Raw genomic sequence first — 15102 nt, 5'->3', positions numbered from 1 at the left:
AATGACCCCAAATTCACGGGCATGATTCCCATGCTCGGAACTTCTATCACGGAAACACCTTTCCTCCTTCACGAGCATGAGGCAACCCATGACTCCTCTCCGGCCCTTGCCGAACTCTCTTTCAGGGACGAAGGGCCGAGGAACTTTTTGGAAAGCGACTCAGACAGCGGCCGGCTAGAGGCAGCCGATGAAACTGATCTTCGAATTCAGTCTGGTTGATTCGATGGATTTGACAAGGCATGAGAATGCTAGGGCCTCGGGCCCGCGATCCCTAAAGTTCATCATTTTTTTTAAAGTTCATCAGATTTGGAAAAAGAATCATCGAATTTGACAAAAAGTTCATAGAGTTTCAAAAAGGTCATCAAAAAATGATAAAAGTTCAACTGAAAGTGAAAAATTTCATCGATGTGAAGGAAAAAAAGTTCATCAATTTTGAAAAACGTTCATCAAATTTAAAAAAAAATCTTCAATTTTCAAAATAGTTCATCAAAAAATGAAAAAAGTTCATCGATTTGAAAAAAAGTTCAAAATTTTGAATTTTTTTCATCGAATAAGGAAGAAAAAACAAAAAATGAAAGGGAAAAAGGAAAGAAGAAATCACGAACAAAATTGCACCGTATCAGATCTGCCTAATTGGTTGTGTTGTCAGCGCAGCCCCCCTTGAAGCGGGAGGTCATTGGTTCGATTCACTCAATGGGGTGGAATTTTTATTTTTTTTTGCGTTTTCAAGAACCAGATAAACAGAAGGGGAGTTGGCCCGACCCAGCGTGGAGGACTATGTGCGCCTGTTGGCAAAATGCATGCAAACAAGCGCCTGAAGCGCTAAATAGGAGTTTTCCTTCAAAAGCTTATCGAAAGTTCAGAAAAAGTAAAATTGGGTGTGGTCCAGAAGTTATCTGTTTCGCTTCAGCACGCAGTTGCACGCTAGAAAAAGGCCCGAGGCCCCGAAAACACGCATACAAACATCTACACCTCAAAAAAAAAACATACAAACATCTTGATCTCCCCTAAAAAAAAACTTCTTGATCTCGGCACATACCACAAGTCCAAGCCGGCGTTGCCTAAAAACAAAAAACAAAAAGCCAAGCAAAAGCCGGCGGATCCTAACCGAATAGTCGAACCTCTCTCTGAAACTGCGAGGAGGGCGGCGGCGATCGCTCTTGCTTTGCCCAGGCAAGTAGCCATCACGATGGCCAGGACCTTGATGTACAGCATCTATCATCCACCGGAGCGGGTCCGGCGGCGGATACTCGTCGTCTCCCTGCTGATCCGAGACCCTACATCCGCCGCTAGGGCCGAGCAGGAGGCAGCCGACAACAACAGCGTCGTGACTGAGCCTAAGGCCGACGAGGAACCTGCGGCGAGGCGGACGCGCAGCCGTCGTGTCGACCGTCTACCGGAAGAGATCCTGGTGTGGGAGATCCTCGTGCGCCTTCCGGCCAGGGACATCCTCCGCTGCCGCGCTGTCTGCCGGTCCTGGCGCCGCCTCGCTTCCGCCCCTGATTTCCTCTTCGCGCACCACCGGCGCCAGCCGTCGCTCCCCCTGGTCGCGCTCTACAGTGGCACATACAGTACAAATAGAGAGGCCGGTCTCCCAATATTGGGGCGCGATCGCGGCCGGCCTGTCCTTGGGTTCGACGACTACAACGACTGCGATGGCTTCAAGCTGCACTCCGCCTGCGACGGCCTCGTCCTGGTCAGAGGGTCTGACGGTTGCTTCAACATCTGTAACCCAGCCACGCGTCAGTGTGCTCCACTCCGGAGCCTCGACCACATCAACCTCAAGATAGCGGCGCTGTACCTGCACCGCCCATCGGGCGAGTACCGCATCCTATACTGGAAAGAGAGCCACTGGGATGGGAGACGGCACAAAGCAGCTGCCTGGCACATCCTTACGGTGCAGCGGAGAAGCTTGCCGAAGTGCATCGGAGTTCCTTCAGATAACCCTGTAATTGTGAAAGCTATGAAGGCCAGGAACAGAAGGACCCCTAATAATGTGGACTCACCCGTCATGTTTGGTAGCTGCCTTCACTGGAAACCTGGATGGCTACACAACTATGTTAGAGGCATACTCATTTTTGACACAGTGGTCGAGTCATTCAGGGCCATGTGTTGCCCATCTGGTTCTACCAACTGCGACACTCGTTTATGCGACGTTGAAGGTTTAATTGGCTTTAGTTGCTTCGGCGATGGGAGGACAGTTGCCAGAATCTGGGTGCTGGAGGACTACGAGAGGGAGGTATGGTCATTCAAGTACCATGTTAAATTCCAGGTGGAGAGTTTATGTCGCCATACAGATACCCAACATTTCATTTTGTCCCACAAGGGAGATATGTTGGTCTACAGCATGTCCGCACGTTACATGTTCCACTGTGACAGCACCGGCAAGTTGCTAGAGGAATTCCGATGGAATCCTATGTCACATAATTTGAGCATTACTGGGCATAGGTTCAAAGAAAGCCTTGTGGAGCATGAGTTCTTCATGAGGCGAGGTGCCGCCAGTGCTCGACAACCAAGTTTTTTTCAAAGGCTCTAAATTAAGGTACCTCCACAGACTTATATATTTCCCATCTTCGCTTAGTTTTGTAATGCACTGATTCAGTAGAGCTATTTCTCTCCTCATTCACAAGGTATCTTCCACACAATCCGAGTTTACGGACCTTTAAGTCGGTCTTTCACTGGTTACATGTGGAAGTATCCACATATAACTTCTATCTCAGATTCCATGCAAACATGTCACCAGCACATATTTGGTTACATTTGGATGCCCCCGTGGTTAGACACTGAAAATATGAATAGTACCGCTAGATGGAAACAATCAGTTTGATGTCTCTACAGTCTACATATATATAGGAAGTGGACAAACTAATTTCTCAAATTGATTTATCTAATTTTGGAACGTTGTGAATCGGCTGGGATGTAAGTACACCCTACTATTCTTTTTCAATAGTCAACTTTTTGTTGAACAGTGACACCCTACTAACATTGGAACATAAGATGATTTGTATCATAAATTTCGGGAAAATGATAAAAACTTCTTGCTTCACGTGGTAAACAAAAATTGTGCGTTGGGAATTGTATATCTTGTTAGTTGATGATTTGCCTATGCATTTCATGAAGTGTGAAGGTAAACTCCGATATGTATAACATCAAACGTCAGTTTCCACTCGACCATTGTTGATCTTTTTATTTTCTTATGACAACACATAGGTCAGAAGCGCAAGGATAGACTCTAGATGTTCTTTCTCAAAACGCGTTTTCTCCTTTATGATAGAGAATACTTCAACCACATGACGCTATGTTCTGTGACAATCTCTATAGTAAGGTTATAGTATAATGTAGATACAAGGTCGACACTTACAAGCCAAGCAATTTTCTGGTGGATTAGTTCAATCAGTGTTGCACTCTATAACTCGTAGGTTTTCATGCCTCCTGAATTTCTGTTATTTTATTGATGTATGAAATGCATTTTTGGTTCGTATCTTATGCACGGAATGTTGTTCCAATTTGGAGTTTCTTTCCACTTGCCTTGTGCATATGTCCATTTAAGGTACCCTATCACAAATCATAAGCCTACATGGATGCTAGTTTAATTTTAAAGTTGAGATCTAATTCGTATTAATATAAGTTATTGACATTGGACGACTCTGCTGTTTGTAGGTTGTGGCCGACCAACACCTATGTCGAGTACTTCAATACAATATGGAGATTAATTTTTACGCGCGGCCAATTATAGAATTTGAATTTTTCATGAGACATTATTGTCCAAACACAACATAGACACATATCCCGCTCTTATTTGTGCTCCTTGAGTTCATTTTCCTTCGGTCCTAATGTACTATCCATTGTTATCACAGTTTTCTTGGTTTCTGTACTGGTAGTGAGTTCTAAATATATATTTTCAGACCGAGAAAACAAAAATTTAATATATTCTTGCACGTAAACTTGTGCCACGGCTGCAGAACACCGACACATTGATAGGCCAAAGTGGGACGGCTGGTCAGTAGTGACATGCCTCGTGCATGATCGGCCATACGATCGATGGACACTACTGACAGGTCAGCCTTTGACAGGTAGCACCAACCGGGACCAATAAGCTACCACGCGTCAGCAGTTCAAGGGCTAGAATTTTTGTTTTTTTTCTAGAGGGTGGGGGGTTTTGTAGGGTTAATTTAGGTGTTTCATATATTGTGTTAGCTAGTTAATAGAAAGAAGTGTCCTCTCTTATCTCCGTGCTTGGTCGACGCTACGTACTATACGTATAGAGAGGACTCGACACGCTAGCTAGTAAGCAAATGAAGGAAACCATTAAGTACAGAAGATCGTCATGAACATATGCATACAGAGAGAAGTGATATTGACCTCTCCTTCTCCGAGAGATTGGTCGAACAACAAGTTTTCGTATATCTATCCGACGCTACTGGCTACATATATATATATATATATATATATATATATATATATATATATATATATATATATATATATATATATATATATATATACAATATAAGATCTCTTACAATCCTCTAACATTTGAACTCAACTTCCACATGGTATTCTCCGGCTTTATTGATGACGTGATCAAGAAAGAATGCCGCCAATTTCTCTTGAATTGCTTTCATGCGATCTTGTGGTAGGAGTTCATCCCGCATCTGCCACGTCTAATTTGAAGAAGGGGGTTAATACATATATATGAATGAAACTCAACAGAAATAATGGTTTAATAAAATGAAATTGTGAATATTATTGCTTACGCACATCATATTGTCTTTTAGAGTAGCCCCGCTTATTTTTGCAAGTCGCGTTGTAGATGAACTCGCACACATAGTATCCACGGTATCATTTCTGGGTTCCTGCCACAAGCACTTTACGAGAAATAGAGGTCAATCAAACTGATAATGGAGCATTATAAATGGCATCGATGAAAGTAGCTAGAATCAACGGGATCGAGATGCGCGGAACTAGCTAGCTAGTAGTACTTACTTTCGCGCATGTAAATCGCAGCTCCCTCGGCAGTCCCGGAGATTGTGCAGTGAATAGTTTTCAAACCCTGCGAGACAAAGAAAACAATTACTTGATATCAGGAAATGAACAAGATTGCCTTTGTAAGAGAAGTCTTGGCCTGCCAGGATGCCATGGTGTTGGCTGCTGAATGGCGTTGTATAAAGATTATCATTGAATCACATTGTAAAGCCTTTCTGGATGACTGACATCAAGGGATTGACTGGTCCGTTGATGGCCATATTATTCTAGCCTATCTCTCAAACTTCCAGATGTTTGAGCTGCAATCCGGTGTCTGCATAACTAAGATGCACACAGGCAAATAAGATCCTCTCACATAAAAAAGGTGAATTACAACGAAACATGTAGAGTCCGTATAACGCCTAAAGAGGAGGGGGCCAATCCTTAGATCATGCTGCCACCCACCATGTTGGGTAAAAGTATCCCTCGCCGTAGCCTCCAATCGTGTACACACCTCCGTAAACAGGCCTCGATTCTCCACGCGTTGTAGAGAGGACCATAAACGAAGAGTCCCGGTACATCTGTAGATAACCTGCAATAGAGAAGTACTTTTATCGTTAAAAACCTTATCATTTCTACATAGCCAAAGCGACCAAATAATGGCAAGCGCTCCCATCCTGAGAAGAGTTCTAAACTTGTGATCAATCCCATGTAACCAGTTGCCAAATACATTAGCAACACTACAGGGAGGATACAAGCCAAAAGCTATTTGGATGACTGACCATATAGAACTAGCCAATTTGCATTGGAAGAATAAATGTTTTATTGTCTCCTCATGGTAAGAAAAGACACATTGCGGGCTTCCATGCCAATTCCTCTTAATAAGGTTATCTTTAGTAAGAATGACTCCGCGACGAAGACACCATGTAAAGATTTTATTCTTAAGAGGTATCTTCATCTTCCAGATCTTCTTGTTATTGAAAACTGGCACATCAAACTGGATTAACGCTCTATACATAGAATCCATTGAGAATTGTCCATTCACAGGGAGGTTCCATCGGAATACATCAGACCCATATGACAATTGCACCATGGACAACCATTGGAGCAGGATGTTACACGATTGGAATCTGGGTCCAATTAAGTCTCTTCTGAACATCACATTTGGCGGAAATGATTCCATTACCGTGGCGATAGTAGCACCTTTGTGGCGCATAGTGTTGTATAGAGCCAGATATTGTTCTTGGAGTGTCGCATTCCTAGCCACTTGTCCTCCCAGAATCTAATTTCCGAGCCGTCCTTAATCGAGAAGGATCCATAGCAGAAGAAATATTTCTTCGTAGCCATTAGACCCGCCCAAAAGTGGGAATCCCCAGGCTTCCAATATACTTGGGATACCGCCTTGGAACCCACATATTTCCTCCTTAGGAGGGTTGGCCATACACCATCTTCCGTTAGTAATTTAAACAACCATTTGCCGAGGAGGGCCCTATTCTTAACCTCAAGGTCATGAATGCCCAACCCGCCTTGGTCTTTGGGATGGCAAACCACACTCCATTTAGCCAGTTGATATTTCTTTCTCTCGCTATCTCCTTGCCAAAAGAATATTGATGGGAAGTAATCCAATCTATGTAAAACTCCTTTCGGTAACTGGAAGAAGGAAATCATATATAGTACCATATTACTAAGTACTGAATTTATGAGGACCAATCTTCCACCTAGAGACAGCATTTTACCTTTCCAACTGCTAAGTCTTTTTTGCAGTCTCTCCTCGACGTGTTTCCATTCAACATTTGTGAGTCTCCATAATGTATCGGTATCCCCAAATATGTGATCGGAAACTGACCCAATCCGCATCCGAACAGTTCATCGTATAGGTGGGCCTCGTCTTGAGCCTCGCCAAAGCAAAACAATTCACTTTTATGAAAATTGATCTTAAGACCCGAGAGTTGCTCGAATGCTGATAAAACCAGTTTCAGGTTTCTCGCTTTCTCGAGGTCATGATCCATGAAGAGAATCGTATCATCGGCATATTGAAGTATAGAGAGACCACCATCAACTAGATAATTTACTACCCCATCAATTTGGCCATCAACCTTGGCACGCTCAATCATGACCGCTAGCATATCCGCCACAATATTGAATCGCATGGGCGATACCGAGTCACCCTGTCGCAATCCCTTCTTCGTTTGGAAATAGTGTCCAACGTCATCATTGACCTTAATGGCAACACCACCTCCAGAAACGAAGCTATGGATCATAGCACGCCACTCTGCAGAAAATCCTTCCGTTCTGAGAGTCTGTTGAAGAAAAGGCCACTTGACTTTGTCATAAGCCTTTTCAAAATCTACTTTGAGTACCACCACATTCAACTTTTTCTGGTGTAATTCGTGGACTGTTTCATGAAGGATAACAACTCCATCTAGGATGTGTCTGCCTTGCATAAAAGCTGTCTGTGAAGGCCGAACCACATGTTCAGCAACCGAATTTATCCTAATAGTCGCAACCTTCGTGAATATTTTAAAACTAACATTAAAGAGGCAAATAGGTTTATATTGTTGTATCCGTTCAGCCTCATTAACCTTAGGTAATAAAATAATCTCACCGAAGTTTAAGCGAAACAATTCTAGTTGGCCAGCATGTAGGTCGGTAAACAAAAGTAGGAGATCCGGTTTGATGACTTCCCAGAATTTCTGATAGAATTCAGCGGGAAACCCACCCGGACCCGGGGCTTTGTTATGCCGCATTAGGAAAACCGTATTTCTAACTTCCTCCCCTGAGTATGGGGCTGTTAGAAGGTTGTTTTCCTCATCAAAGACCTGAGGTATGCCATCTGTTCGGGTCCCATCCATCGAGAAGTTTCCTTCCTTTAGAGCTCCGAACAGATTTATATAATAATTAGTGATATAAGATTTAAGTTGCTCATGCCCCTCAATCACTCCCTCATCCTGTTGTAGGGAATGAATAATTTTCTTTCGGTGTCTGTGTAGGAGATATGCCCTAGAGGCAATAATAAATGTTATTGATTATCTCCCTGTTCATAATTATGTTTATGTTCCATGCTATAACTGCTGTGGTTCCCGAGCCCGTATATCCATAAAGGCTCTGGGGAGAACCCATATGCACGTGTGGAATAATAAACGATAAAATGTATTCCTAGTCATGCCTCTAAGACTAGCTCAAGTGTTGCATGATGATTATGTTTTCCCAATCATGGGCATGTCTATGCCAAGCAACTTTGAGGGCACAATGTCAGGAAGGACATTTGTGTTGAATCGACCCGAATTGATGTTATGCTATGAGATACATTCGTCACAAGTTTATTGGTACATAACATAGAGATGGTTAACGTTTGCATGATTCCTTAGACCATGAGAGTATCGAGTTTCTTCATGCTTGCTTCATGAACTTTGGGGTTTGTTAAACGTCATCCGTAAATGGGTGGCTATTACGGCGGCTTACGGGTTCATGGAAAAGTGTGTCAAGTAACTTGATAGCTCAAGATTGGGATTTGCTCCTCCAACGATGGAGAGATATCTCTGGGCCCTCTCGGTGTTACGGTATCCATCATCGTCTGGCCAGACACTTTGTGATTTGATCACGGGGATGCCGGAACACGATAACGAGAAAAGAGAACAATACCGGTAACGAGGTAACTAGCATAGTGGACAAGTTGTTGATCCACGGGAATGCCAACATGTCTCACCTCGGGTATTTGTAACATATCGCGAAGCAACAGGAATAGCACACGACAACTGGAGGTTCACTCGAATATTTATTCGTGTGGGTATAGGGGTCAATATGGGTGTCCACGGCTCCGATGTTGATCATTGATCGGAAGGGGTTCCGGGTCATGTCTATACTTCACCGAACCTATAGGGTCACACGCTTAAGGGTCATCTATCTGCTGAATACTAGACAGGGAGTCTGAGAGAAAATCACCGAAAAAGTTTCGGACAGCGGAATCGTACCGCTGAGAGAGGTCATCGGATAAGTTTCGATGATACCGAAAAGTGGTTTCGGGATACACCTTTAAGTCAAATTGGTTTCGGCACATGCCTGATAATTCTTGGAGGATGCCAGAATCATTCTGGAAGCTTTTTGGAATTTTCTGAGATAAAAACCGGAAATGTTCCGGAGCTGCCGGAGCCACTTCAGATGCGTTTCGCAGATGAAAATCACTAAAACCGGAATTGTTTCGGAACGCGTTGAAAATCATTTTAGTGGGTATTGGAAATGTTCTTAGCCCACATAAATATTTTCAGTTCGATCAGACGCTGAAAAATGTCGTCGTGAATAGTGAAAATCAGCTTTATGGTTAGTTTATGGAAAGCCACCTTTTGGGGCTTTGCTCCAAAAGATCTTGGGGATGACATGGATGGATAGGAGCCATTTTTTGGGCCCCTCATGGGGGTGTGGCCGGCCACATGGGGTATCCCCCCTTGGGGACCCTCTTGTTCCTTGGTTTCACTCCTAGGTCCTTGTGAAAGGACTTCATTCATGTGCATTTTGGGTTTTTTGTGAAACTACCCTACCCCCTTGGGATTTCCTATAAATAGAGGTGGAGGGGCAGCCATCCACACTCATCCCTTGCTCTCATACACATGCCATGCATTATCTGGCTTCTTCTCTCCCTCCCACGAAAAGAGTTTCGTAGAGCCGTAAGGCTGTCTGGGTTCCGGCAGGAACTAGTTCTGGACGGCGAAGCCCTGCCGGATAGATGACACCGTATGTGTGCAACTCTGTAGAGAGATCGTAGTTTCGGTCTTAGTTCGTGAGTGCCTCCCGAAGGGCTGTCCGTGTGACCGTCCGAGTTTCGAAGGTCCTCCCAGAGGGCTGTCCGAGTGACCGTTCGAGTTTTGAAGGTCCTCCCGAAGGGCTGTCCGCGACACCGTCCGGGGGGCTGTTCGACCGCCTCCCGGAGGGCTGTCTGAGGAGCAGATGAGGGTATACATCCTCGCGGTTGGGAGGTTGTAAATCCTAGCTGCGGGGATCTGCACCGCGGAACGTCATCGACTCTACTTCCCGCTGTGCTACGAGTCGGTAACGAAAAAGATCAAACCATGTATGCAGTCTCCATAGTGGTCCTGGGCTGGTGCGTAGGTCGGAAATTTTTTGTTTTCTGTCGCGTTCCCTTACAGTGGCATCAAGAGCCGTGCTATGCGTAGATGCAGGTTTCGATCTAGAATACATGGAGATGTATGGGTATTGCATAATATAATTAGGTAGTAGATGAGATCTATTGCTGAAAATTATTTATGCGGGTGACAGATGAAATATGTTACCCGACGTTCTTGTTGCTTCCCTAGAATTTGCATTTGCTCAATCTCGAGACAGCATGGTGGAATTTGACAAAGTTCTGGCAATCCGTGATCCTGATTGATCATGGAAGTGCTATCAGTTCTTTGGGTTCTGCCGTAGTCAAAAGAAAGATGAAATTCGCAGATGAAAGGGCATTGCAGATATTATCTGCACGGGGGTCATGCGTATGACGAAGTTTAGTATGGGGCTCGAGATTTAATTATCTCGTGTTTCATACACCCCGAGATGTTAATCTAGCAACTTGAATAATCATACTTGATGATAAAACGTTGGTAGCTGCGGTTTAAGTCAAAACCTTAGAACCCATGTAAAATAAAATTTTGCATAAACCGATTAGAGGTGTCTAACTTGGTTTTGCAGGATGTGCATGTGATGTGGTATAGCAGTGCTCATCCTAATTCGATTATGTATGATATGACTATATGATGTAATTTGATTAACATGACCTGCGTGTCATGGTTCGGCATGATGGCTGGAGCCATATGATTGCACTTTAATGACCTGCGTGTCAACCTTAAGTAATGCATTAATTTTATACGCTATGGAGATAGCAATATTATCTGGTGCATCGACAAGGTGGTGGCAATCTTCGCGAAGGTGAACACCAACACGAATGCCGAAGACGAAGAATTGAAATACTTCTCCGTCAGAAAGGGCTATACCATATCATGCTATTATGAATTGCCTGAGATGTTTATCCCTTATGTTGCACCCTTCTTGATTGCGCGGTAGTCGCTTTTTATTAGGGTGATCTCTCACAAAAATACCAAGTAGTTAGTGTTCTCCCAAGTGTAGCACCGTCACGGCACCTATCTTTACGGGGTGCGCCGTGTCACACGGGTACGAACGATTAGAGAAGTGTGAGGCGGGTGAGTTGAGACCTCGCAGCAAGATCACTTGGTTGTCTTGACGTTCAGGCATGACCGTCATGAGCTCGGAACACACACATCGAAAGATGAACAAGAGTCACATAGAGATGTGATTGGCAAGTTGGCCTACCGGTTGAGATTTTTCATCATCAGTGGTGTTACACCAATGGCGAACAATTGAAATGTGGGTCTTGTATCACTCACAATCAATTTTGAGAGATATTGATTTGAGTGGGAGCGCACTGTTGAATTAACATGTTTAATTCTCAGTGCAATTAATTATGAACATTGTCTAAGTGTTTCTTGCAAAATAGTTGTAGAATAATGGCTCGCGTTTCCACCTTCCCTATTAAAATTGAATAGCTGTTAAATATCTGGTTAAAACTTTACGATTGGTAACGTAATATGAGGATTGTCCTCAAAAGTGCCGAGAAGGACTTTGTCCTATCGCATGCTTTCCGTATCCTCCCGCTAATGCTATAGATCATGTGACTCTCGTCCTTCGATCCAAAAGCTATAATTCCGTTTCTGTCAAGTGCAATATGTTTGCTTCCATGAAACCCAAACTTCGAAAGTTGGGATAGTTATATGATATTCATGGAACTGGAAATTATTTTCAGATACAAACAAAGCAATGTTTGTTTGCAAGTATTAGTAAAAGTGTTTACTATGCATTTGACTGTTGGGAAAGGGATCCAGAAGAACGCCTGTCATATAATGAAAGGTGAATAAAACAACAACTTAAAGAGAAAGGAAGTGTCCAAAGGGTGTTAGTATGACTTACACGCCTAGGAAGTCCGGCGCTAACGCCACTCTTAAGTTGGGTGCTTCTTTTGCGAGTTGGAGAAATACTAAAAGTTAAACTGTTAGAAGTATAAAGGCAGAAAGAAAGATGACTGGAATATCCAGCTCATGTATGAATGTCATACAAGTTTTTGATGTATAGTAGGCTGGTCAAAGATATAGTTCTTGGGAATTATGGTTAAACATATTAATCACTAATTCTTGGGTATTGTGAGTTAATCACAAAGATACCCGCTCGATTGCATTCAATTGCGAATCACTGTAAGAGCTACTATGGCCTAAAAAGACTAGCCAGAAATGAGGTTAAGGTATACACAGGGAACATAGTAAATGTTACTATACCTTCCATCGGTGTATTGCCGTCTGTATTTATTTTCATAATTCATTTAGAGTTTTACAAACCCTCGCCCATTGCATAAGGTATCTTGCAAGAAGGTTGTTCATAAGAGAACCTTTTATGTTCGATGTTATGAATAACACAAGGGCCATACTTTCATTATGAATATGATGTATGTTATGAATATTGATAATAATACAATACCTCTGGGTTTACTTTCATAATTCATTTTAGAGTTTCATACACTCTAGCCCATTGCACAATGTTTGTTGCAAAAGAGTTGTTCATAAAACAACAATTGTTGTTAAGTATTATGAATAACATGAAGGGCCATGCTTCCATCCAAGATGGGACGTATGTTATGAATATTGAGGGTAATATGATACATCCATAACACTGACGCTAAATGTCGCAAGACTAAAAGAATACCACACAAGTGTGGCACTACATTTGGTCACATTGGAGAAACCCGCATGGAAAATTCCATTATGATGGATTTTGAAGTCTTTTTGATTTTGAATCATCTGACACTTGCAACTTTCCTCCGAAAAGTGAAGTGACTAAAATACCGTTCACAGGCCATAAGGAACGAACAACAAACTTATTAGTGATCATACATTTGATGTGTGTAGTCCGATAAGTGTTGTAGTGGTGGATTTATTTATCTTCAGAAATGACTCAAGTAGATATATGGATATTTACTTGATGAGACGTAAGTCTGGATCTTTTGAAATCATTCGAAAGGTTTTCAAAAATGAAGTAGAAGTTATTGTAACAAGAAAATTATCTTTCTGCAATTTGATTGCACAAAGGAATATTTGAGTTACATGTTTAGCGAATGTCTGATGAGTTGTGAAAGGGGTTTCATAACTTGCACCTCCCGGAACACCACTGCAAGTGAAAAGTCCGTGGAGATGTAATCTAACCATTTATGACATGGTAAGGTCAAAGATGACATAAATAAATTTGCCATTATCCTTTTTAAAGTGATGCTTTAGAGACCGCGGCTTTTACACTGAAAAGAGCTACATCGGGTCTGTTGAAATGAAGCCATGGTATGGTACGCCCAACCATGTTGTATCTTTTCTTAACATTTGGAATATGGGGCTTGTGTAAAAGGTTACAAACCTAGTCCAAATCAGACAAGTGCTACTTTGTAGGTTATCCCAAGTCATTGGGTATTCCTCCCTCACTATACCGAGGCAAATAGGTTTGCCACAAAGAACGGTATGCTTTTAAAGAGAATGGTTCTTTCTAAAAGGTGAGTGGGAGAATAGTGCAACTCGACGAGATAAACAGTATCTTCATCAGATCAAAGGAAAGAGACCTTGGAAGTAATTCCAGAGTTTCCTACTGCGACTGATACGGAAGTCTCTACAATAAAATGTATGAACTTCGGTCGAACTTGCAGCTGAACCACGTAGGCAAGGCTCGTGCAAACCTCTCAGGTGCGCAAACGAGATATTGTTGTTAGACAACATTATACCTACGATACACAAGGAAGCGTTGATGGGCCCTGACTCCAGAATTGGCTAAATGCCAATACAACCCGAGTTAGTTTCCATATAAGTGATTCAAGATTAAAACCTTGATACACCCTTCGGAAGACTTAGAGTCTAATGAATATTTATGGAGCTTAAAACTGATACGGATAAAAATGTTTTATCCATAAAGCTCGACTTGTTGAAATAACAAGTTCAAGAGTTGACTACGATGAGGTTGTTTTCATCGTAGCGATGCTTAAAGTCGGTTCGGGTTGAACTAGCAATTAATACATATTTCAATCATGAGATATGAAACATGGATGATAAAAGGATTTCCATCTGATGGAAATGAAAGCTAGGACTTGTATATGATACAGTCCAAAGTAATTTGTCAATCCAGAGGATGCTAGTAGGTATGCAAACTTCAGAGTTCCAGCAATGGACAGAAGAGAGCAAAATGGAGTTGGAATCTTCGTGTTTTGATGAAATGGTCAAAGGGGTTTTGACTTCATCAATGAGTAAACGAAGATGCTTGTAATTCAAGAAAGTAAGTGGGAGCGTAATAATATTTCTAAAAACCTTATGTGCTTGGCACATTGGTAATTGGAAATAAATTTCTTGACACAAATTAGGACTTCGTTTGAAAATAGTTTTTCGATGAAGTGCTTAGGCTAAATAGCCTCAATATTAGGCATGATGATCTATGGAGATAGATTTACCTAATGGGGCTAAGCAATGAATACATATTGACAAGATGCTAAAACCTTTTAGCATTTAAGACGCCAAGGAGTGATTCTTGCCAAAGTCACATGGAAAGAGTTTTTGCAAGACTCGGTGTCCCAAAACACTGATGAGTAAAATACATGATGCAGATTCCACACACTTTTGTGTTTGGATTAATCATGTATTCCATGGTATGTAAAACAACCAGATATGTCCGATACTCCCAAGGTGTTGCGAGTATGGATACCAAAGTGATCAAATTACTGATCATGGGACAACAGTGAAAGATGTCACACAGTACTAGAGTAAGTACTGATGACATGGTTTTCTCGCAAGCAGAGATCATGAAGAGTTCGTTGAAAATGTTACGTCGATACAATCTTCATCTTTTCTCCATGCGATTTTCGATTTAAATTAAGGGTTTTGTGTAACACACAATGTGGTGGCACAGTTAGTTGGAATTTGTTCAAACTAGTTACTGTGGCGAATTCTATAACAAGGGCTAAGTATGTTGACGCTTTAGAAGCGACAAAGAAGATGTTGAATCATATAGTTCATTCATGAACTTAGTATAGTTCCAAGATGGCTTTTGACAATG

General features: G+C 42.2%; 1 protein-coding gene across 1 annotated transcript; it reads left to right on the top strand.

Annotated features, from left to right (window-relative positions):
* Positions 1–1074: 1074 nt before the first annotated feature.
* Positions 1075–3930, top strand: LOC123050679 (uncharacterized). Its single transcript, XM_044473439.1, has 2 exons — positions 1075–2542; positions 3661–3930. Exon 1 carries the CDS (start codon positions 1190–1192, stop codon positions 2534–2536), a length of 1347 nt encoding a protein of 448 aa, XP_044329374.1. The 5' UTR covers positions 1075–1189; the 3' UTR covers positions 2537–2542; positions 3661–3930.
* The last annotated feature ends 11172 nt before the right edge of the window (positions 3931–15102 follow it).

Source organism: Triticum aestivum, chromosome 2D (genome assembly GCF_018294505.1).
Source record: "Triticum aestivum cultivar Chinese Spring chromosome 2D, IWGSC CS RefSeq v2.1, whole genome shotgun sequence".
NCBI classification, from domain to species: domain Eukaryota; kingdom Viridiplantae; phylum Streptophyta; class Magnoliopsida; order Poales; family Poaceae; genus Triticum; species Triticum aestivum.
This window is presented reverse-complemented; position numbering and strand designations above follow the sequence as displayed.

What these genes read in the sequence shown, in the direction of transcription:
- LOC123050679 (XM_044473439.1), top strand. Translation starts at nt 1,190, where the DNA reads ATGGCCAGGACCTTGATGTACAGCATCTATCATCCACCGGAGCGGGTC.